Here is a 25,210-nt window from a genome sequence, read left to right as displayed (position 1 = left end):
GTTATGAGCTTGTGGGTTTGGGATGAGGAAATGTATTTGTAACCAACTTTTTTTGTTTGGATGTTTCGGTTTTGAAGTTCTGGTGGGGGGGGGGGGGGGCGGGGTAGTTGATGCTAAGTTATCATATCCCAACAAACACCCACCTCCACTGGGTTTGAACGAGGGCTTGTTTGGTAACCGTGGAACACAAACCAAGGGCAATCAACCCACATGGGGATTGGGTTGATCCCCTCTCACCACCCAATCCCCTCTCACATTCGGGGATAACCTCTGGTTTGCCTGCATCATTTGGATTAGCTTGGAATGGACCCGTGTAACAAAAAAATAATGTACGTACTGCCTCTAACCAGACCTCAAACACAACTCGGACAGTACATCAAATCATATTACACTTCAGTTAGAAAAAAAATTCAACACGGTACTGATGGAGTGCTGCATGCATCGAGTGTTACACAGGTAACTGCAGGTGCCTGTTTTACGACATAAGATTGAGTTTACACAGGGACTTTACTAAGTACAGCAAAAATCCATGTAACTCCTGAAAGGATAACGCATTCCATGACATCTGAAATCGGATGGATGTTTCGTTCTGAAGAGTTTTCTGAAGATCCACTTGGCATCATCTGACAGAATGAGCAACCGACACACTTGTAGTACCTATACAAAACAAACATCATTGCAACTAATATATAAATATATAACAATATTCATAATTTGACCTTGTACAAAAGAAACTCAGTGAAAAGCAAATAGAGAAGTGAAAAAGACACAAGTGGAGGACAGCAAATAAGCTAATGTACAGTAAACATTATTGTTAATGTTCACGGCATACTGTCAACTAGACTATACATTAAGCTTAAAATTAGTTTAAATTGCCAAGAAGTTAAAGGGTGGCACAAGTTTGCATTTCTGAATTAAATTACACAAAGAATGGAAAAAAGCCTCTGATATAGATGTATGACTGGAATTTGCTTTGAGGAAAACACAATCAATCGAACAATGGAGCAAATGAGCCCAAAGAAAAAAACCGAACTGAACAAAATGTGTTCAGATGTGCTAGTGGTTCAATTCAAGATGAACTGATAATTGCATTCCTAATCCACTCCTAATCCAATGCATGAGCAACCAAACCTAAGCATCTCAGCCAGTGACTGAGGAAGAATCACGGAGTAAACAAGCAGGTGCCCGCAGAATAAGCAATCACCTAGCACTACTCACCATTCTGCAATCACAGGAAAGTAGTCACCGCTCACCAGATTATTGAAGAACTTGTGTCACTGCCTAGAACGCGAGCATTAAGAAGCCAAACACTGCATATCAACCACTGCACACCACACAACCATTGTATCGTCCTCGTGTGCTAGATGTGTGAGATAGAGGGTCTGCTTGGTTGTCTTTCTAGGGGAGGCTGGGCAAGGCTAGCTAAGCAAGGCCAAGCTAGCATGGCTTTGACGAGGTTAGGCCACGTTGTTTGGTTCTCCTCCTTGCCATCCCTAATTTTTTTTCTTCCCATTTTCTCTCTATCAAACCCATGGCGTCACTGAGCTCCACCTCGCGGCGCCCTACCCCACCGTCACCGGTCATCTCCCATCATCCCTGCAGTACGGGAACCCCAGAACAAGTTTCCTGGAGCACCCCTTCGATCTCCTCATTGCGTCGGGGAACTTGATTTGCTGCAATGACAAGGGCAAGTTCAATCGGGTGACAATGAACTCAATTTGGGTGGGAGATAGCTCAATCCGAGGAGAAGAACACGATTTGGATGGCTGCCTATCCCTAGCGGAAAGGGGGAGGAGGAGAAAGAGGACGAGGGGAAAGGGAAGTACCAGCTGCTAGGGAGGAGAAGGCCGGATTTGAGTCACCGAGGAGGAGAGCTGCTGGAATCGCCTAGAAGGGCAAGCGTCACTCGCGGGAGGAAAACGCGAGAGCTAGCTATTCCCGTTCCCGCCCTCAACTGGGGATGCCTCTTTCTCCCGTGGATTGGTGGGGATTGGATTGTGTTTTCCCCGATCCATGCCGCAGCTAAAGGTGTTTATCAGACGCGCCAGATTAAGGGCCTGTTTGTATTTCCTCTCCTGGGTGGCTGGGATCAAGCCCTGTCCGTTCCCTACATTGCCAAAATAAGTATACTTGGTTATCTTGTTCGAGATTTTAAATTTTGAAACTCTAATCACTTAGCGGTTTTTTACAAATATTTTTGAAGTTCAACACTATATTATACTTCAAGCATGCATCATTTGCACGTTTTTTTCGTCGTTCATTTGTTTATGCATTGCATTTTGATTCGTTTAGATGGTGTTGTGATGCCAATCCAAGCGAGTGAATGTGACACCAACCTTCCAGAGTTTTACGAGTGTTGCGCGGGAAGTATCAACCAAACCTCAGAGCAGCAAGGCAAGCATCTAAGCATATCACACGTTTCAATTTGAATTGTAAAGTATAAAATTGATAAATTATGCTTTATGTAAGCTTGCATGTTCAATGAGTCGATGTCAGGCTTCTATGGGTAGAACCTATGTGATGCATTGTCCTACCTTAGTTATTTGATGATCCATATTCTTGTATCCTTGATAATATTGTTGATGTTTAACTTGAAAGTTATTCAAAATGCTTAGCAATATATAGGTCTTCGGTAGAAGTCGAGCGATTGTGCAACTATTGTTTGCGAGCTTAGCGCTTACTTATTATTGCAACCATTGTGCAACCATTGTTCGATAAGTCGAATACCTTTGTAGCTATGGCCTTTTGCCGTGCGAGTCGATGGTGTGAGTGGACGGGTTTGTAGGGGTATCTAGTTTGCTTCGGGAGTAGTTCTGGATGACCCCCGCACCTATCTGCGCTTGATCAAACGTTTAGGGCTTATTGGGAAAGATTGACACGAGTACCCCCTCGCGTGGGCCTATGTGGACACGTGAGCCATATGGTCCTCGAGTCGTGTAGGTAAAGGAGTACCCTCTGCAGGGTGTAAAAACAATTCGAATTGCTGCGCTCTCAGTCATGAGCATGCTTCTTCCATTTACATTAGTCATAGAGTTACGAATGTGGGATTGTGGTATGGATGGTATGTTGGATAATGTTAATGGCTGACTATTGATGTATTACTTTGGTTCCATTTACACTCATGTGCAGATTGATAGTTACATGTTTGGAAGGGTATGTTGGTTATGTTTAGTGTTCACACATATGTGTCTAGGTTGTTGTCGCATATGTTTTAATCAACGTTGTAGTTTTTTCCTTGCTAAGAGGCGGTGTTTGGCTACTTCACGCCCGTCGATGCTAGCGGCGGGAATGAGTAGGTAACTACTCAGAGGTCGCGCTTTTGGGTGAAGCTGAAGGGCATATGGCTTCACCCATCTTTTGATATCTTTCGTTTTTGTTTCCGCTGCATAGTTTCTGTTTTGGCTAGGAGTTTATCAGTTTTAGTATCCTCCTAGATCTCTTTTGCTGTAAATTGTTAAATTTGTCAATAGTTAACAACTTATAATATGATTTAATTACTCGTTCTTTATTAAGCTTGGTTATGATTTATGTTGGAAAGACATGTGTTTCGATCTTGAACATAAAACACGTGTCAGGACTACTGAGATGATCGACTTGGTTATTAACTAGAATATTACTTGGATGGTTCTCTCACAAAAAATACTTGAGTGAAATGCATTTAATAAGAATATATTGGTTGATGAGTACCTGTCCCACGACTAGCGAATGCTGATCACATGAATCCCTTATGTGGTAAGGATCCTGGTCACGAAGATGCAGACTAATCGCGCGGTGGGACCCTGGTCTGGGAAAGAATCTTCTGCCAACTGGTATTGACCGGTGTGGGCCCTCAGAACAAGGACCCCCCTATTATATACATTGACATCAGCGTAAAGCAGATTTCATGAACTTGAGAGTTGTAATCTGTGATTGACTGAAAGTCCAAAAAGCGAAGTAAAAACCATTCGCGTTGAGCTTTGGGTAGGATAACAGATTGTTGCTCATAACGTTCCTAGAGAGAGGTCCAAAGAGCGAGTTGATCATTCTCCATTGGATACTCATATTTGAGATCTGGATAGAGGTGATGCCATAAAAAAGCAAAGTTGCGTATTTGCAATGCTCGGGAATAGAATGACATTCTCTAGTGGTGGAGTTATGGTGGCTATGTACTTCTAGGTAGTCAAAGTGAGTTTGACATCCATAGCCTAGGTCAAGTAATTTTTGCCATCCAATGCAAGTTTTGAAAGTTCCATTAAGAAAATTGTCAGCCATGTCCCACATGAAATGATATGGATTAATTTACTAAGAGAGCAAATTAATAGCAAATGTTATAATTGCTTGTATAAAAATGCTAAATGTCCAAAATGACAAGTGATGTAGATCTTGATATAGTACACGTGATAAATCGCTGCTATAATGTTAGACTCTATTCCAGATGGAATAGGTGACAGAAATCACTACCAACATATAGACTATGTATGAAAATGTGGGATAGACATGTTGAAGGTAGTCACCAAAATGGTGTAAACCTTGCAGTATTAGGCGAGATAACTCGCTGCTATTGATATGGACTCCATCCAATTAAGGTGGACGATGCTATAGTCACAGTCAATTTTAAAAGTCTCTAATACCTTGTGCTATGATAACATTGTTTCGAAGGTAATCAATAATCTAATAGCATTTTTAATGATTTCTGTAAATTATTTAAGCAGGGGTTCAAAAAATAATAAACACAAAGAATAGTTATTCCATTTAATAAGTTGCAATGAAAATGATTGCAAGGAATAAATAAAAATGTACGGTAAACTGCAATTGATTAAATACCAAGGTATTACATAAGTAATATAGGTAAAATGCAGTCGTACACATTATTTCTGCAATTTCTAAAGACCGAAAGATCTAGAATGCATATTTACAAGAGGTAAATAAAATATAACGCAATTTTATGTAAAATCCGAGGGATTAAATACAAATATTACAAGTGTGTAATATTTTTATTTTTCCTATACTGCAAGTTTGAAATGCAAGAACATTAATATAATTGAAGTTATATTGAAGCATATCATGATTTAATGGAAACCCAAGGGGTTTTGCGTGGTAGTACACGTCACTATGCAATTCCTTATGAGCTAAGGACTGGAATGCATATTTACATGATGTAAATATAATACAGTGCAATACATTTAAAACTAGAGGGTTTAAATGTAAAAAAGACAATATAATGTATTTTTATGATGCAGTTTAACATAAATTCAGGGTGTTTCTGTAAAATGGCCATTGGCCTTAGGTTGTCGGCCGAATGAGCCAAACCAACCTGGGATGAGGCCTAGTCGGCCTAGTGGGTGAGGGGGGGGGGGACCATATAAAACGGTGGGGGGAAGGGACCGGTAACCCTAACCGCCCCACTCGTCCCTGTGGTGCCGCCACCACCAGGAAGGAGGGCGAGCCGCCACCGCGTCTGCTAGCCTACGCTGCGCTCGGGCAGGCCGTCGTCAGTGAGGGCATGCAAGGGAGAGGTCATAGCCACCCATATGGCAATCGTCACTAGTTCTAGTACGTGGCCGCCTGCCACCTCGCCGGCATGGAAGGTCATCGTTCGGTGGAGGCATAGGCCGCCAAGCCAAATCGGGAAGCCAAATCTCGCTGTTGAGCAAAGGCTGGCACATGCAAGCTGAGTCGCATCAGTCGGGCCGAGGCTGGCGTGGGCAAATCTCACAGCTGATGTGGCTAGGCAGGTTGCCATAGGGCCATGGTCGGCTCAGGCATACTGCCTTTGGACAGATTGCTGCTGGTTTGGTCAGCTTCGGAAGGAGGACCTCTAGAGGGAGGCATGGCCACCGATGTCAAGATCCGGAGGGAGGCAAGGCCGAGGATCGCTGGCATCGCCGTGTGGCACAACCTCTTATTGAGAGGCACGACCGGAGTGATTCGTCCATGAGGTCGTGTGCGCGCATTGCGCCCATATAGAGTCGGCACCATGGAGGGCGGCCATGGTCGCCGCTGACACAAGATCTTGCTGGCTTTGGGCCGCCCCTTGGGTAGGTCATTGCAACCATCATGGGTGCCACACATGCTGATGGGGCCCGACGGAGCGTCGAGTGGAGACAAGGGAGCGAAGAACTCTAGGGAAAAGAAGATTAGTTGACTCTATGGCTCACTGTCGATGTACTTGTGTCCTCTATTCTTTGTTGTTTGCCTTGGTTCTCTGTTGCTCCGCCGGTGTTCATCCAATCTATAGTTGTGGCTGATTAACGATTTGGAGAGCAAAGTGCCGATAACATATTGAAGTAAAGAGAGATCGAGAGATTGAACATAGTAGATAGTGTAGAATATAATGATTTGATTCCTTGATTCCTTGATGTTGTGTTACATAAATACATGATGTATATGTGCCTGTTGGGGAGGCACCCTCCCTAATGGGTGGTGGAACAGTAACCACCCATGGTAGTGGCGGTGAACCGATCATTCACAACACAGAGGAAGAAACTTGAGGATGCGAATGAGGGTATGCAAAGTGATTGTTGGAGGTTGGTGGAGCGTAGAAAAGAGAGGGTGGCAGGTTAGTATCTTCTTGGCACTTGACTAGTGAAATTAAGTACTTCCTCTATTTTTTTTACATGGTGTATTAGAATTAAAGAAAGTGTTCCAAAGTATACTTTGACCATTAATTTCTCTTACAATACATTACCAATTGCTAGGAAATAATTATCTTATTAAAAGATGTCTAAAATACTAATCTATTGATATATTTTTTACATTAAGTATGCACATAATTTGATTAATTGTTTGTCAAAATTTATGAAGTTTTACTTTTTTAAAATCTTAATACGTCCTATATTTTAAAACGAAGAGTATTTTTTAAAGAGAGATTTCATAATTTGCCACTGAATAACTTGCTATGTTCCTTATATGTCATTATTGTATCGATGGCATGTGGGTTCAAGTCCCACATGTCATCCTTCCAATGAATGATATATTATGGATTAGACAGTTATGCAGTGGTATATTATGAATTTATCTTTTTTAAGAGGGTTTCCATGCTCATTTTGGCCCGGATTAAGCTATGCCACTAGATCGGGGAGAGGACGAAGGTAAGAAAGGCAGAAATGTGAAGAATGAGTGTGATTGCTTGGTATTTGTTACACATATGCATTAAATGCTGTGCATTTAACCTTTTTGTGCTTGTTTGCTTTGCATATTGTATCCTCCCACGCTATTGGATGTTTGTCCCTTTATATTAATAGAGCTAAGCTGCACATTTGTGTAGTGTCATGGTTGCAGGCATGCTACTGACTAGTCGCTAATGAGCAAGCATTGTTGCCTACGTAAGTCTCATCTAACGGTCTTAATCCCCTAGATTATAATAAAGAGTAGTTCGAGTCAGTAGCATCAACACGTAGTTTGAGCATGTATCGCCTTAAATCTTCATCACATGAGATGCCCGCTTCCCCTCCCTCCCTCCCCGTCTTTTCTATCGTTATGTCTCATGTCGATGTCCTTTGTCTCTCGACAAGCATGCTAGCATTTGTTAATATATGGTCTTTATTGTTGTCATACGATTTCTAATTTGAGAATGCATTATTCACATTTCAAGAGCACAATAAGATTTTTTTTCTTACAATTCCGAAGGTGTGGTGATTGATGGTGGCAAATTTAATGATGCATGATATGATATCTTTAGTGTAAGAAAAAGGTAACAGGTATCTAGGTTTAAACATAATTTAGTGAAAGAAGAGAGGCTTAGGCTGACAAAACCATAAAGAGGAGAGAAAAAAATGATGCTAATATGCTTTTTCTCTGCATCTTTAAAAATCCTACTTATATAAACATTGTTTAAAGAAGAGAGAAAAAAATAATGTCAATATGCTTCCCCTCTGTATATTTACAAATCTTACTTATCTAAACACTGTTTATAGAAGAGAGAATAAAAAAATAATATTAATATACTTCTTCTCAATATCTTTAAAAATCTTGCTTATATAAATACTATTTATCCCTTTATTTCTAATCCACGATGCTATATGGGCACCGCGTCGCGCCGGTTGTCCTCGACGGCCACCCCACACCCGCTGTCCTCCTCCCTCTTCCGGGCAACAAGTTTAAATTTGAACGTGCACCGCACCATCACCTCCCCAGAGCCCCGCAATAAAACCACCCGAAAAACCGTAGCAAAAGCGCTGCCAGGCCATGTACCCCATAGCATAATCATACCACAGTGAAGTGCCCCACCACCACCCGCCGCCACCCCCCAGACAACACAACGAAGGCCCCTCTTCCTCCCCCCTTCTCCCCAATTCCCTTCGCCATCATCCTCTGCTCCCCTCTCTCGCGACCCGCAGCCCGTCGAGTTCGAGTTCTTGGAGGAGCAGCTTGTTCAAGAACCCCGATCCCACGCGAGGAGGGGGAGAGAGAATCCGGACCCCGAGTTGACCCGCCAAAGCCCGGCGAGATTCGGCTCGATCTGATTGCGAGCCATGGAGCTGGACAGGATCGAATGCGTGTCCTACTCCGACGGTGTGGACGACGACGACGACGACGCCCCCGCTGTGCCGCCCCAGCAGCTCCCGCGCCCGTTCCTCAAGTCGTCCTCCGCCGCCGGTAGCGCGGCGGCGTCGGCGGCCGTGAACGTGGTCGTCGTCTCCGACCGCGGCGGGGGTGCGGGCCCGGCGACCGCGGGGCCGCTGATATCGCCGGGCACGGGCGTGCACGAGCTGCTCGAGTGCCCCGTTTGCACCAACTCCATGTACCCGCCCATCCACCAGGTCCGCGCCGCCCCGATTCGTTTCTTGCCTTCTTTTCGGGATCTTGGCCCAGTCTTTCGGGATTGCGTTGATCTTTGCCTAGCCTCGTGGGGATTGCGTTGCGTGATCTGGTGCGCGCAAGATACGATCTTTGTTACTTGTGCCTTGGTTCTTGATTCGGGGGAGACTTGGCTGCTTAATCCGGCACAATCTTTCTGCCAAAAGGCTTGGGAGCAATTTATACATTTAACTTAAGGGAATAACTTTGCTTCTTGAACTAGCAAAAGTGCGTGCCCATGAGCTCTATTGATGCTCCGATTCGACCAATATTTTTTGAGCATACTGTGTAATGCAGCTTAGATATAGATATTTTTTAGCTTACTTTGTAATGCAGCTTAGATATAGAGAATTATGGGATATGGGGATTCGTCAATTTTGCACTTGAAACGATAATTTGTTGTTCTGATAGATAAGACAATTAGTTTCCTACTCTTTTAGTTAACACAACGTGTTTAGTTGATGCTGTGTGTTTGAGAACCAAATCAGGTACCATATCTAGTAGTACCTCTTTTTCTTCTTTGTGAATTTATGCTTGTGTCTGGAATTGATATGTGCGGCAGAGCATTAACCGATGACCAGGTTTGATGTAGCCTGGCCTTGATTCTTTTCTTGACTCTGAGGCTCTCATTCATGGTATTAGATGCCTGGTAGTGGAAGCTAACACTGGGAAGCAAGAATGATTCTTGGGGTAGATGTTCTCGAAATGTTGGATCCTTTAAAACTGTTCATTTGTGCCCTTCTATATCTATTAACAAAGGGTTTGCATTTCTAATTTGATCCCTTAAGGATGTCTTGTTTGCATGTTTGCATGCCCAGACACAAGTGTAGAGCAAGGTTTGGGAACTGCAAAAGATCTTTTAGTTTAAGTTTATCAATTGTTCTTCTATTTACTGCTACGCTTTTTGCTGTATGGCACACTTTATCGTTAGGATTTTCTACAAGTAACAAAATTATGTGTTGGAGTACTTGTAATGTGTGGTTCTTACGTCGTATCTTATCTTTTCCAAAACTTAATATTTTGTAAACAAACATTCTACTGAATATTTGTGCAGTTTCTAAAACTGAATATTTGTAAACAAGCATTCTTGACATAATTTCCTCCCCTGCTTTCAAGTTCCACTTAGAGTGTATTAGCACATTAATCTTCAAATATTGTGGTTTCAGGTTTGATGCGTGTATTATGATACTTGACCAAATATCGCATCATGTTGGTGGTTATTTTTTTCTAAGACAGAAATATGACAAAATTAATTCAACCATGTTGCTATGTTTGGCTCAGAATTGGTCAGTCACAATGTTGATTAATAGGTTTGTGTTGCCTTATGATGCTCTCTTCTTCAGTTTAGCTGCTGATCATGCATGCATCTGTTGATTTAGTACTTCAGTGATAATTTTGTTCTTGAGCTCCTTTACTGAGATCTGTTTGTGGAAGTTTTGTGCATAGTTTTTATAAATAATCTGGCCAATAGCAAGAATCATATTGGTCCCTCTTACTCAATGGACTGTACCAGTATGTTTTTTTTTGTTTTTTTTATATATTGACTATCCTAACATATTGTGACAATTTGGAAAATGAGGTAATAACATGTTTGAGGACACAAGAGTTTCTTGTATCGGTGATATGGGACATTAGGGTCTACATGAAAACAGTTGTTTAGTTGCATATTTGAGTAAGTGCATTGAGGTTTTTGTGGTGTGTTGTGCTGCTACTAGTTAGCTTACTTCAAGCCTTTTAGAATTCTGAAATCAAGCACTCTGTCCTGTACACCTGTTAAAAACCAAACCTACTCACCTACAAAATTTTGCTGTGTGGTCAGAGTCTTGTGTTATAATACAGAAAGCTTTTAGAAATGAATCCGTGGGCACACAATTTCATATGCATGATATAAACATTCATCAGACATGTGGATTTGATACGACATTTCCCATTTTTTCAATTTTTATTGAAAAATATGAAATTTATTGAAAAATATGTTCGCTGACACAGTTTTTTTTCTTTCTAATTCTTGCCTTTCTTGTCCTGAAGAATTTATGTGAGTGAAACCATACATCCTAGTAACTACTCCCTATGTCCATTTTTATAAGGTGTTTTGATTTGTCAAGGTCTTCTAAGTTGAACTTTTACCATAAATTTCTCTTGTGACATTGTTACTAGTTACAAAATTATAACCATAGGAATGTCATTGAAATATGAATCTATTTGTACCACTTTGTATTACTAAACTCATATATAGTTAGCCTAATTGTTGGTCAAAATTTACAAGGTTTGAATTTTGAAATGTGTGCACACCTTACATTTTTTGGACTGAGTGAGTATAATTCACTCCATGAAACTTTGATTTTTCTAAGTTCAACATTTGTAAGTCATGATTCAGCACAAGTAATAGTTTGTAATCGACTAAATATTTTTTATTTGTTGCAGTGCCAAAATGGTCATACTATTTGTTCAACCTGCAAAACCCGGGTGCACAACCGCTGCCCAACCTGTCGACAGGAGCTTGGTGACATCAGGTGTTTGGCATTGGAAAAAGTGGCTGAATCACTTGAGCTTCCCTGCAAATACTACTCCCTCGGTTGTCTAGAGGTCTTCCCATACTATAGCAAACTCAAGCATGAATCACAGTGCAATTTTAGGCCATACAACTGCCCATATGCGGGCTCTGAATGCTCAGTTCTAGGGGATATTCCTTTTCTTGTTGCGCATCTAAGAGACGACCATAAAGTTGACATGCACTCTGGGTGCACATTTAATCACCGCTATGTCAAGTCCAACCCAAGAGAGGTCGAAAATGCAACCTGGATGCTAACCGTAAGTATCCATTTATGTTCATGGTTTTTGATTGAGTACACAATTTATTGTTTTCTCATCATCTTTTTAGTTGGATCTTGTGGGTTTCATCTCTAGCCTATTCTAACTTACTTGGGACAAAGGCTTTGTTGTTGCTGCTGCTGCTGCTGCTGCTTTCTTGGTAGCTTGATTGCCTTGTTTTTACCAGTTTCATTCAAATTTATATCAGTGCAGATGTTTACTAATTCCACCTTCAGTGATCTCTGACATCCCTCATTGAAATTACTAAAGTTTTTTTTTTAAAAAACTTGTTCAATGCATGCAGCTAATAAAGCAAGATTTTCCCATGACATTCTAATAGCATGATAGAAGAAAATTATGCTTTATCCATGTACAAATCAAGTGATATTAATCTAATACTATAGTCTATCTCTAGGTTTTCCATTGTTTTGGGCAGTACTTCTGCTTGCACTTCGAGGCTTTCCAGCTTGGAATGGCACCAGTATACATGGCTTTCCTCCGTTTTATGGGCGACGAAAATGATGCAAGGAACTACAGCTATAGCCTTGAGGTTGGAGCAAATGGCAGGAAGATGATATGGGAGGGCACTCCCCGCAGCATCCGGGACAGCCACCGGAAGGTTAGGGATAGCCATGACGGCCTAATAATTCAGCGCAACATGGCTCTCTTCTTCTCAGGTGGAGACAGGAAAGAGTTGAAACTGCGGGTCACGGGCCGTATCTGTAAGGAACAGCAGAATCCCGACTCAGGAGCCTGCATTCCTAATCTGTTCAGCTGAACTCAATAACCAGAAAAAGGATTGATGCAGCTGTAGATTTATACGGTTGATGTGCTTGTGTGTGTTTCTCTGTAATTTGTGTTTTGTTATTTTCATTGTCCTGCCAATCCGCCATTTGCGGCCTGCCCTAAATTAGTAGAGCGTATTGTTGGGAGGATCATGAAAATACGAGTGTAGCTTGTGGGCTGTGACTAATTCTCATGAATAACATGATCAGCGATTGTCAGATTGATTGGTGTATCTTTTATCATTTTGAGATCTCGACTATAATTTTGTGCATGCAGTGTCTGTTTCAGTGTATTGGTCGTGTCTGGACTTACAACCGTTGAACAGTAACTGGCCATATTTTATTCCCTTTTTTTGGGGAAATTGCAAAAACACACTTGACAGGAAGGTCATTTATCTACTCATAAAAATTTTCAGTTCAGACTTACATATGTAAATTTGAAGTATTTTTAAATACCTCTTAGATTCATTTATCATTTTGATTGTCATATGTGTGCGCCATAGATCATGCTGTGTGGTCTCTGTTAGCTCGTTCGGCGTGACGGGCGTGTGTCTTGGCTCCTCTTCATAGCTCTTAACAGCTTACCTCCCTTGCATTGTGCTCCCCTCCCAAGCTCATTGCCCTAGCACCCTTGCGCTACTCATTCACCCAGCGCCCCTCCCCTGTCCACCGCCCCTCCCTCAGCTACCTGATACGTCAGATTCGAAGGCGGAAGGAGGGGTGACAGACCTTGATAGAGGTGTCGAATCCCGCGGTCACCACCTTTGAATCCGGTGTATCTGGTGGCTAAGAGAGGGGTAGTTGACGGGGGAGGGGCGACAACGGAGGTCTTGGCGAGGGGTGGCGGTTGATGGCAGGGGCGCTAGGTGGATGAGCAGTGTAGGGGCGACAAGATTGGGAGGGGAGCATGATGCAGGGGAGCTGAGCCATGTGAATGTACTTAAAGATGCCTAGAGTGGGGGTGAATAGACTTTTCTGAAAATTAAAACTAACTAGTGGATTAAACAGATGCCGGATACTCCGGTGAAGGTTGGATACTCCAGTCTAGTCCGGAGTCTCCGAACTATATGAAAGTGCATCTAGCCTCTATGTGTGGTTTTGGTAATTAATGACAATACCTATGGACTAACAATGGTGTTGAGTTTGTTAGTAGGTTGTTCCATAGGTGATGCATGGATAAGAGATATGCATGAGCTCTAGGTAAATGTGGAGATTGAAAATGCATCAAGATGAATGAGCTCTAGGTGATGCTCGGGTAAGTGATGACAATGCCTATGGACTAACAATCATATTGAGAATTGCTATTAGGTTATTCCATAGGAGATGCATAAATGATGAATCATGGATTCTTTGAGAAATGCCATGAGTCCAAAGAATTGCATTAAAAGCCATTGAGATTTTGATGATGCTCATAAGAAGAAGAAGAAGCTCAATAAGACTGGCAATAAGCTTGAAGGCTAAGTTACTTGTGGAGATCAAGTAACTAAAGGTATGACTTGTCAATAGAGTTTTATGGACTAACCTGTGTGCTATGTGTTTAAGAATGAGTGGGGTTAGGTTCTATATGAAGATTGACAATATGCATGAAGGCTAATAAGTTATTTGTGGAGATCAAGTAACTTAAGGTATAAATATTGTCATTTAGGTTTTATGGACTAACCTATTTGCTTTGCGCTTGAGAGTGAGTTGGGGTTAGGATCCATAAGAAGGCATAAGTTGAATTGAAATCATATATGCCAAGAGTGAAGAACAAAAGTGGACTCCATATATGAAAAAGTGAATTCTCTGAAGATGTCGAATACAAAATGGTTTTCTATGGCAAGACGGTGAAGGGCAAGCAAGACTCGACTGCGACGGACCATCCGGTGGTGAAGGGCAAGCAAATGGCTTGGCACCGAAGGACCAAGGCGATGGTGAAGAGCGAGTGAAACTTTGCGTCAATGGACCGTGCAAGGCCATGAGAAGCTATGAGTGATTCGCATCAATCACATGAGGAATCAAGAATAGATGGAGCGAAGATGTTATGGAAGTTAGCAACCCTCAAAGGTTTGAAAGTAAGAAGCGGTACTTGAAAGTATTTAAAAGGCTCAAATTGGTTCAAATGTGTTTTATCTTTGAAATTGAGTCTAGGTATGCCGCACTATTAAGAGGGATGCAACGTGAGCTAATTGTCGCGTCTCAGTGCTCAAGAGTTCCCAACCAAACCCAAAGTGAGAGTTTGTCGTTAAGAGTCCGGAGCGGGAAGAACGGAAGTGTCCAAAATGGGTTTTGGAGTGTTCCTAGTTTGATCCTATGTATTTTAGGTCATGAATTCAGTTGGGATGTGTAGCCCTCTGAATAAGCTTTCCATAGAGTCCAAAATCGTCGAAATCGGACTCCGAGATCAAAAGTTATCGCCGTTTTTCGGAGGTCAGCTGTGCTGTGGCCGGAGACTCCGGTGTAGGCCGGATACTCCGGTACATGGAAAGGCCGGAGACTCCGGTGAAGTCCGGATACTCTGGTACCTGGAGTGGCCGGAGACTCCGGGAAGTCTCCAGGGTTGTTTTCTGTGTTAAGTGCCGACCGGAGACTCCGGTGTAGGCCGGATACTCCGGTAAAAGTCCAGAAAAGGCATAACGGCTAGTTCTGACACATTCTAAGACCGTTCTGACGCCGTTTTTAGAATTGAGACCGGATACTCCGGTGTTCACCGGATACTCCGGGGTAGGCGTGTCAGAACAGCAACAGCTAGTTCTTTGGAGTGGGCTATTTATACCCCACTCACCCCATCCTTTGGGGCTGCTGCAAGGGGCACGAAAGAACACATTTTTAGAGCCAAAAGAACCTCTCCCACTCCATTCTAGTGTGTGATTTGAGAAGAAAAGTGAGTTGGGTTGAGAGATTGGAAGATTGAGTGCAAGTGAGTGAAATCCATTCTTGAGCACTTGAGTTCTCGGTAAGAAGTTTGTTGTCGTGTTTGTTACTCTTGGAGGTGAAGCCTCCTAGGTGGCTAGGCGTCGCCGACGAGCACCCAAGGTTGTGGGTTACCGCGAAAGTTTGTGAAAGGCTCGATTTCGCCTCCGCAATGGAAGAAATCAAGAGTGGATCGAGGAAAGCGGTTGAAAGAGACCCGGCTCATTGGAGCTTCGTCAACGGAGACGTAGGATTCACGGTGGTGAATCCGAACTTCGGGAAACAAATCTTTGTGTCTCCTCTCTTGTTTCCTTACTTTTAAGTTCTTGCTCAAATCTTTGCGTATATTGCTCGATCTACTTGTTTGTGTGTATTTGAGTGAAGGTTCTCCGTGGATCTACTTGTAATTATCTCCAGAAACACACGACATCACTTGGTTGGAGCTAGAACTCTCCACTCATTAATTTTATTCAGTTTCGGGCTCTGTTCTGTACAGAAACCAGAGAATCCGGACTTTACCGGAGTTTCCGGACCTGTACACACCGGAGTATCTGGACTACGCTGGAGACTCCGGATAAACAGTAATCTCAGGCATATGAACAGTGTTTTCAGCCTTTTTCAATTTAAGTTTTATTGCATATCTCTCGCTAGAATTGAGTAATTTTTGTCACCTTAGGATTGTAATTTCCACACTTATTTAGGGTGATTGTGCACTAGTTGAGCATAGCATATTTTGGTTTTTCACTTGTGAAAAAAACCGTTAGTTTATATTCCGCTGCAAGTTTAGGCCAATGGTAAAAAGGGTTGAATTTTTGTAAAAACGCCTATTCACCCCCTCTAGGCGACATCAATGTCCTTTCACTATACAGGAACTCTAGAACAACTGAAGTTAAGCAAGTAGAACTAAGGTCTAAAAAGTGACACTAGTTCTAATATCAGCACAATGCTTAAACAATAAGAGATACTAGCAAGATGATCACAAAACTAATTATATGGGAAAAATTCCGAGACTACACAACTAGTTTAAATTGCACAAATGATGAGACAAGAGGTTATCCCGGAGTTCGACCACCTCACAAAGAAATGCCTACGTCTCCGTAGAGGAGCTCATAAAGAGCCGGGTCTTTTCCAACCCTATTATCCTCTAGCGACCACAAAGATCAAACTAGAATTTTGTTACTCAAGTCGATGTCGATTACAAACTTTCCGTGGCACTCCACAATGATTGGGTGCTCTACAGGCGACGCCTTGCCGTCTAAGAGCATAAGGCTCCAAGAGAAATGATCACAATGTATGCTCGATGATGAACTCAATGCTCAATTGACTCAACTTCACTTCAAAAACAATCTCTCGAATTTGACGCAAAACTAGGCACTAGAGATGTTTGGAGGGTTTTTAAATGCTCTTGGGAAGTTTTGTGAAAGTGGAGTTCAGTAGCAACAACAAGCCATTAATGTTTGGGGGTGCCAGAGTATATATAGCTCACCCTAAAAAACTAGCCGTTACTGTTCTAACAAACCTACCCCCGAGTATCCTGTGAACACCGGAGTCTCCGGTCTAAAATCCAAAACGGCGTCAGAACGGTGTTAGAACTGTGTTAGAACTAGCCGTTACGGATCTGTTAAACTGCCGGAGTCTCCGGTGAACACCGGAGTCTCCAGCCCAGACTTAGTTACCACAGAGAGAAAGTCCGGAGACTTGCCAGACTCTCCGGCCTCCCCAGGTACCAGAGTATCTGGTGAACACCGGAGACTCCGGTCTTTTAAAATAGATGCTAACCGAGCGACCCTTGGCGGAGTATCTCTCGGAGACTCCGGCCAAAAACATTTTCCTACCGGAGTATCCGGTGAACACTGGAGACTCCAGCCTTTTTCTATCAAAAATAAATGCTTAACCGAGTGACCCCTAGCGGAGTCTTCCTTGGAGACTCCAGCCAAAAATTCACCAACTACCGGAGTGTCCGGTGAACACCGGAGACTCCGGACAATTAAAAATATTCGGAACCGAGGCTTTTCTGGCGGAGTCTTTCTCGGAGACTCCGGCCTAAACACTGAGGACCAGAGTATCTGGTGAACACCGGAGACTCCGGACTCAGTATACTCTACCAATATTTCTCGGTGTCCGTGGGTGAATGTGTCTCTCAACTATTGGTTCTAAAAGATTATTTTGAGCATTGAGACACCATGAAAGCTAACAAATGCAACCCTCTTAATAGTACGGCTAACCTAGACTCAATTTCAAAGGTAGAACAATTTAAATCCTATTGAGTACTACACATTGCTTCTCTTTTCTTTTCGAGGGGCATCAATCGTCGTGAGTCTTCACAATTGAGACTAAGACCTGTTCATAGTTTCGATAAACATATTAATTTCTTAATCATTTTGTCATCAATAAGCCAAAACCCATTTAGTCGCCTAGATGCACTTTCACCATGGAGAGTTATGGAGAGGAGCCAAAACACACGCTCATCATGCTGGACGAGCTGACAGAGCCACGCAACACGATCCACGACCAAGTGGCGCACATGTGTGACAGTCAACGCGATATATAGATCCAAGGGGTATCTGAAAATACTTCAAATTTATAAGTGTAAGATTGAACTAAAAGTTCCTGTAAGTGGGTAAATAAAAATCTCCTATATTAAGGAGAGATGAGTGGGTTGTGCATGTGCGAAGCCAAAAGAGTATAGAAGACAAGCGGGTTGTGTGTGTGCAAAGTCAAAAGAGCCAGCGGAGACAAGCAATCAAATTTGAAACAATTCGTGGGTCTTTAAATACAAACGGTTTTCATAAAATCTGTGTGTATCTATCGTACAGATGCAAACGGATCTTACAAGAAACCGTCTACAACAATATCGCATACGGTTTTTTCTAAACGACGCATATATGTATATATTATATATGAATGATACAAACAAACAGAATTATAAAAACCGTTTATAAGTACAATTACACCTAGACGGCTGTCTTGTTACAGACGTTTCTGTTTTAGCAACCGTCCGAGAAAATTTTGTCAGTGACAGGTCGTAAAACCCGTCTATAACACACCATCTGTTTTAATGATTCTACTGTAGTGTGACCATTATCCAAACAAATCAAAATTACAATCATAACAACCATGAGAGACTAACGAGCGAACCACAAGATTATAATTCAGAGCACGAAACCAATTAGAACTAACGCTGTACAATTGAACCATATAATAATTTATTCTAAATCGCAATACAACAAATAATTGGTGTGCATGAAGAGGTCACATACCTTACTGATTTGGAGGAGGTCGCCGTCGGCAGAAGATCACGGCCCTGGGCATGGGGATGAACGCGGAGCTCATATTCGCCAGGCCCGTAGTTCGTGCCCCTCTCACCGGCCCTAGAGCTTGCCACCGCCATCCGCAGTTCTTCAAGAAGTTGACAACCTTACACGAACTAGAGTCCCAGTAATTAACATGTTTCTGTGAGTTCATGCACTTCGACTGTAAGCTTCGTTACATGTTCCAGAGGAGCTTTAATAGACAACTATCACCATTTTAGCATTCCTCTAGCAATGGGTTAGCACAAAACAAATTGGGGAACACTACATATGTCACCAGAGTATCATTCCTTTTTAATTTCTGCAAGTACATAGTCAATCTTATCATTTGTTCTGGTAGATGAGTTTTCTTGAGCTTCTCGATCAAGTACTCTTCAGTAATACTAATAGCAGATGAACCATCCGAATTGCAAATTATATTTAGTTGGTATATTTATTTTCATGTTTTGATACAGTCCAATTCTGCTAAAAAAAATTAACACCGGGTCCCCTTCCCGAGCCTTCGATGGAGGCTTTAGACGGGGTGTGCGAGATCAGGGGCTCGAGCCCCGACCAGCTCCCTCCACCCTGAGGTTTGCCACCAGGCTATAAGCCCATTCGCATGGATGCCAAAATGAAGCAATTTCTTATCATTTCTTGTTAATCGTGATCCTTCAAGTTTTAATTTTTTCAGATGGATGCTGTCATTTTACTTTGTTGAGAGAGAGAGCATAACCCGAGCCACCAATGCACATATTATTACGATCCAAGCAAATGAATACCGATTCATAGCAAGCACAAGTGATATATTGCCAAATTAACACCAGATACAGTAATTTAGGATACAAATTAGGAGAATTATAATGAGGAACTGGGAGTAGCAGTAGACTGGGAAGAAGTATGGGATTGGGATTAGAAGAATAGGAATTGGGGAGGAGGCAGCATGGGGAAGGAAGAGGAAGCCATTGCCCTGTGTTCTGTTTCGATGTGCCCGATCATAGCTCCTGTGTTTCTTTTGTAGCATATCCCTTCTCTCGTCTTGGGCCAAGGGCCAACCCAACTGTCAATTTGTTGGAGTGCAATTTGGAGTTCAGTTCAATGTGCCAATAATTCGGTGCACTTGGTTTCAGACGTTCACTACAAAACAACCTCAGTACAGTTTTATTGGAACACTCTGGAATACCTATTTTTCTATTTGTTTTCTGTTGGCTCTGCACTACTACACATTGCAAGGTGAAAAATGCGGCCAATACAGCAGATTTGCTGCACATGAACCGGGTGGTGCTGAATGCCCAGAAGGTGTCCTGTATTTTGCTGTGAAGCGTTAGCATGAGAACCTGGAGGAGGCACGGCTGAACAACACTTTTTTTGGATTTTTTTAAATAATATTATCTTATTAAAAAATTGCATAAATATTATCTAAATTCTAATATTTGCAGAAATAACTGTATATCGGCATGTGGATCGTCAACTACCGTTCCAACAGCTTACATGTACAGTGAGCCTGGTCTTATTAGCATACGGAGTGCCAACAGCGTATCAATACTATCTATTAATGGTGGCGGAATCCGCGAGCTCTCAAAGCCGTACTACTGTAGGTACTGTTACAGTATGCCTAGGTATGTATATATATACGTATACATACATATGTATTTTTTTTCTCAAAAAATTCTAAAAAAATATCAAAATAAATATTAGTTACATTAATAAATTGACTGAAAAAATCTAAAATACAAAGAAAAATATATAAAACTCAAAAAAATATGAAACAAATTTTTTAGATTAGTATTACTTTCACCTACATGTTAAAACTATGTATATACATAGAAGTACTATTATTTTCTCTATAATTAATTGAATATGTTTAACATTAATAATTTTATAAATAAATATTGAAATATACAAAATTTGTGAACTTAATTTTTTTATTTTTTTTATCATGCTTTATACAGTAAAATAAAAACGGACAAGGTATAGAGACGCCAACTAGGCTAGTAATATCTAAGCGACTGCAGATTCCGTGGCCGTTTCGTCTTCTCGCGTCACTACCACTGCACCCGTCGTCCCAAAATCCCCGTCACCATATCGTCCCCTCGATCCCGAGTCCCGTCCAACAAGCTCTAAGCCCTGATGCTCACAATCCCCTCCCTGGCAACAACGAGGCACAATTGCTAACCGTAGCCCTTCAGACTGACTTGCCTCGTTACAGAGATCAGACACCATAGTTACTAATTTCACAGGCTCAAAAAGAGAAGAGGTTACACAGAGAAGCACCCAAATCAGAGCAAACAATGCCGCCGGACATGAAATAGTTGATATTTGCAATTGCAGTACAAGCTACTTCTAGTCATGTAGTGGATGGTGTGAATTGTTGTACCGAAGTATAATTCCGCATTTGTGCTGAATCTTGCATGAACATTGAAAATTTAATGGTCAAAATCAACCCCAATTTAAGCATTGAAATTTACACCCTTAAACAAGAAACCGTGAGCTGAATCTTTTATCACAATTTTAGCATCCAAGTTTATACCCTGAAAACTACTTTTCATACCGCTCCTGTTTATACGCTGAAAAAATAAAAAGGAAACCAAAGCAGAAAAGCTCATGGTTAGGGATAACAAAATTCTCATAATGCCCAGCGCTAACTCATGTGATCTTAACATCATCAGTTTCTCAACGATTTCATTCAGTTCAAGACAAAGTACACATATAGGATCACGCAACTGCGGCACGGCGCGGCCTCCGATGGCAAACCTTGTTCCAGCGCCATGATCACTCTTGGTGCACTGCTTCACCCTCTTGAGCATCTAGCGCTGGGAAGACGGGAGGCCAGACCATGAAGAATGGATGAACACGTATGATGTGATCGTTGTCCGGGTCCCTTTGATGCACCTTCTCCACCTTTCTGGTCCCAAGATGCAAGTAAACGACGACGCCATGGGGACTCAGCTCCAAGAACACGAACTCAGCGTTATCCCCAACGCCGACCACATCAGTGGATGTGTCACCATCCGCCGGTTCCGATCCCTGCTTTAAGAGATCACCGCAAATCTTGCTCACGGAGATGGTCTCCCTGAGTACCCACCCGCCGGTGCCGGCGCCGCCGCGGTCGTCCATTCTGCAGAGCCAGACGCTGAGCTGATCTCCCTTCACATGGAAGAGGTAGAGTACAGAGTCGTCTCCCCGGCAGGGGACAAGGTTGCCGTAATAGTCGTACGCCACGCCTTCCGGGAGCTCCACGGTGAAGAGGCTCGCGGAAGCCAGGTCCAGCCCGAGGATGTACCCTGCCACAGTCACCATGTAGAGCTTGCCGCCGGCGAGAAGAGTTATCATGGGCCTGTCCAGCGTACTAGCGAGCTTAGCCCAGGCGGAGCAGTGGACAGTCCAGGCGCCGGACCGCAGGACAGATACCTGCGCGCAGGACGTCTGGCCCCATTGGTGGATGTCCACACGGTAGCACGAGGCGTCGTCGCCGCCGTCGTCAGGGAGGAGCATGGCGTGGGGGGACTCGGGCCAGGTCGACGGCTGCGGCGGGAGCAGGGACATGTCTTGGTCAGGGTACCGCAGTGGGGCGCGCACAGCGGGGCAACGGACGAGGATGAAGCATTCGGCGAATTCGAAGAGGACGCGGCCATTTCGGCAGTCCCAGACGCTCGACGAGAACTCGGCGAAGGCGTCGAACCCGAAGTTGGCGCGATGAACTGCGGCGGCCTCCGAAGGCTGAGGCGTCGGCGTCGGGACGAACTCTGGGCGCGGGAAGCCGTCGCCGGAGATGTAGAAGCCGAGGAGGCGGGGCGGGTGGAGCGCGCGGAAGCAGCGGAGGAAGGTTTGGCCGGAGGTGCCGCGGAGCCATCGCTTGGACACTAGAGCGGCGCGGACGAGGCTGGTGGGGGAGACCAGGCGGATGAGGATTTCGCCGAGAAGGTCGTCGTTGCCGAGCACCTCCGACGTGGACATGGCGGCCGGCGGCGGCGGAGGAAGCTACGTTGCCTTGGCGCGCATCTCTGTTCCGACGACACGATTCCCTCGATGCTTCCGATGTCACGAGTCCGGATAATTGGGCGAGAGGAAGACAACAGAAAATGTAATACTTCGAGCACTGAAAAAGGATCGGATGATCAGAAAACTTGGTATGAGATCATTAGCTTATAAGCCGGACACCGTATAGTTGCATTGACATATATATATGTTTATACCTAAAAGATTTGTACTAAGAAATTACGACCTTTGAGAGATTTGTTTATGAACGGCACCAAACGAAGAAGGCAGTGAAACACTCGTTCTGAGATGTTTCTAGGGACGCAGGGGACATTTTAGAAGGAACTAAGCCACCCTACTTGTTAGAGAATGGATTGGTATGACTCTGAAAGGATTTAAAGACCCACAATACATTTATATATTGTTATTGAAAGGGTTGTATATCTTAGCTCTCCTAAAGGGAAGGAGGGCGCTGCTGCTAGGGTGACCTCCATGCAAACATGTCATCGTGCATGACCTCCACATCACCTAAGACGCTTGCACATGGCACTAACCCCGCGCAGCCTCCACCACCTCTAACTCGCAACCACATGTATGACTCTGGAAGGATTTAAAGACCCACAATACATTTATATATTGTTATCGAAATGGTTGCATATCTTAGCTCTCCTAAAGGGAAGGAGGGCGCTGCTGCTAGGGTGGCCTCCATGCAAACATGTCATCGTGCATGACCTCCACGTCACCTAAGACGCTTGCACATGGCACTAGCCTCGCGCAGCCTCCACCACCTCTAACTCGCAACCACAGATCTCAATCATCTCTAATACTCTTGCATCATCATCTACTACTACAACGCACTGCTGTGGTGGCAGTGTGAATGCCTTTGGTAGTGAGCGGTGGTTGAGGACAAGCGGCGATACTAATGATGGCCAGCTATTGCATGCGGAGGCATTTGATAGCAAGAGGTGGTTGAGAGCGACCGGTGATACTAATGATGGCCGGTTGTTGCATGCGGAGGCATTTGATAGCGAGCGGTGGTTGAGGACCAGCATTGATTCAAATGATGGCCAGCTGTTGCATGCGAAAGCATTTGGTATCCGGTGACCAGGTAGAGGGTAGGATTAGATGGCGCCAGTGTTGTAGGTTTGAGGTCATTGCAATATGGATTAATTTGGAAACACAGACAAAATAAATCTATTGTAGTCGGTGACCAGGTAAAGGGTGAGGTTGTTGAGCTTGGTCAAGAGTGATTTGGTGATGATAATATATTGTGATTCTGCTGTAGTCATACACATGATCTAGAAAAGTAGAAAAAGATAGTCTAGATACCCTCCAATATTTCTTGAGATATATGATATCCGTATCTCCATAAATCCATATAAAGGGCATTAGGGAGAAGTCTCTCCGATACCATTACACTAATTCATTTATCCCTGAAGTGGAACCAGTTTACTAGGTAGTGTGGACGTTTGTTCTTGCTATTGGTGAAAGTCTCTACCAAGTCAAAATTAACGCATGCCTTCTTTGACTGTTTCATCGACGATACCTTCCGTCATAAGCAAGCGGCGACTGACTAAGCCTTTTTCTAAATTTTAGGAAGCAAAGATCTTTGTCATATTCAGTTGGAAGATTTTAGGTAAGACTTTTAACGTAAACATTACTTGCAATGAAATCTTGATGAGAAAACACATTTGCGAGGGGGTTGTTATGGCAAAATCGGTAGATGCTATGGACTTACTACTAATTGATAACTCATTTCTAAGGTTCATGGACTGAGAATCAATAACTCCTTATGACTTTAGGAAAGGTCCATGCTAAATATTGGCAAAATCTAGCTAACCTAAAAAAATTGGAACACATTTGGATGGCTCAACAGGTTCATGCCCATTTTTGTTTCAAATTCCCTTCCTTACCGAACGTTATCTACCTATGATAAAAAAAGAGTAGTTGCAAATACCCCCTAGAAGTCTCTTCTTGCTATAGTTACCCTTGTAATTCAAATAGAAGCACTTACCACCCTACAAATCTAAGAGAGGTGGAAATCGCTCCTAAGGATTTTTAGGCAATGACATGTCAACGTATTTTTTCATGTGAGACCGCTGCCAAATCCACCAAATATGATGAGCGCGGGCCATGAGAAGTGAAGAGGGATGCCTCACAAAGCTTCCTCGAGTTTTCCCTACCGGTTCCTCGTTTTTTGCCATTGGATTACGCGAGTGTAGCGAAAATAGCCCTATTAGGTCATGATTGTGATTTTGGTGATTAATGACAACATAGTTATTGGGACTAACATGTTTGTCAAGAATATACATTAGGTCTCATGGATGCAATATATGAAGAAGCCACTGAAGTTGGGACAAAGTTTGGTTGAATTGGAAAAAGTCCTAGGAGAAATGACTACACTGGATGCTCCGGTGCTCCAGGTATTTGCACTCATCGGAGCATCTCTATCAAAAGGAGACAGAGGCATGAAAGCCTCACCGAATAGTCCGGTGATGAAGCAAGGCAACACCGGATAATACACCGGACAATGAACAATACAAAGATGAAAAAGGAGCAGAAGACTTCACCGGATAGTCCGGTGATTGATTTGAACACATCGAATGAATGCACTGGAGTATTGTTGACAAAGGGGAGAATGCAGTGACCTCATCGGAAGGTCCGGTGCTCTGAAGA

General features: G+C 43.1%; 2 protein-coding genes and 1 long non-coding RNA gene across 3 annotated transcripts; 1 reads left to right on the top strand and 2 right to left on the bottom strand.

Moving 5' to 3' along the window:
• Window positions 1-540: 540 nt before the first annotated feature.
• On the bottom strand, window positions 541-2,034 carry LOC133922253 (uncharacterized). The gene is made up of 3 exons (XR_009910427.1): window positions 1,827-2,034; window positions 1,254-1,673; window positions 541-657 (listed from the first exon to the last, which is right to left on the bottom strand). It is a non-coding gene; the product is annotated as an uncharacterized LOC133922253 (long non-coding RNA).
• Window positions 2,035-8,115: 6,081 nt separating this feature from the next.
• LOC133922251 (E3 ubiquitin-protein ligase SINAT5-like) lies at window positions 8,116-12,597 on the top strand. The gene is made up of 3 exons (XM_062367494.1): window positions 8,116-8,741; window positions 11,203-11,589; window positions 12,005-12,597. Exons 1-3 carry the CDS (start codon window positions 8,454-8,456, stop codon window positions 12,365-12,367), a joined length of 1,038 nt encoding a protein of 345 aa, XP_062223478.1. The 5' UTR covers window positions 8,116-8,453; the 3' UTR covers window positions 12,368-12,597.
• Window positions 12,598-21,216: 8,619 nt separating this feature from the next.
• LOC133920591 (uncharacterized) lies at window positions 21,217-22,859 on the bottom strand. Its single transcript, XM_062365194.1, has 2 exons — window positions 22,782-22,859; window positions 21,217-22,655 (listed from the first exon to the last, which is right to left on the bottom strand). The coding sequence occupies exon 2, from the start codon at window positions 22,511-22,513 to the stop codon at window positions 21,329-21,331; it is 1,185 nt and encodes a 394-aa protein (XP_062221178.1). The 5' UTR covers window positions 22,514-22,655; window positions 22,782-22,859; the 3' UTR covers window positions 21,217-21,328.
• Between the last annotated feature and the right edge of the window lie 2,351 nt (window positions 22,860-25,210).

This window comes from Phragmites australis, chromosome 6, assembly GCF_958298935.1.
Source record: "Phragmites australis chromosome 6, lpPhrAust1.1, whole genome shotgun sequence".
NCBI lineage: Eukaryota > Viridiplantae > Streptophyta > Magnoliopsida > Poales > Poaceae > Phragmites > Phragmites australis.
The sequence above is the reverse complement of the archived record's forward strand: the minus strand, read 5'-3'. Positions and strand labels throughout refer to the sequence as shown.

Bases quoted from the DNA above. Each gene is read 5' to 3' on its own strand.
- LOC133922251 (XM_062367494.1), top strand. From the start codon at position 8,454: ATGGAGCTGGACAGGATCGAATGCGTGTCCTACTCCGACGGTGTGGAC. The intron at 8,742-11,202 runs GTCCGCGCCGCC...TATTTGTTGCAG, and splicing joins TGTACCCGCCCATCCACCAG to TGCCAAAATGGTCATACTAT. The intron at 11,590-12,004 runs GTAAGTATCCAT...GTCTATCTCTAG, and splicing joins ATGCAACCTGGATGCTAACC to GTTTTCCATTGTTTTGGGCA.
- LOC133920591 (XM_062365194.1), bottom strand. From the start codon at position 22,513: ATGTCCACGTCGGAGGTGCTCGGCAACGACGACCTTCTCGGCGAAATC.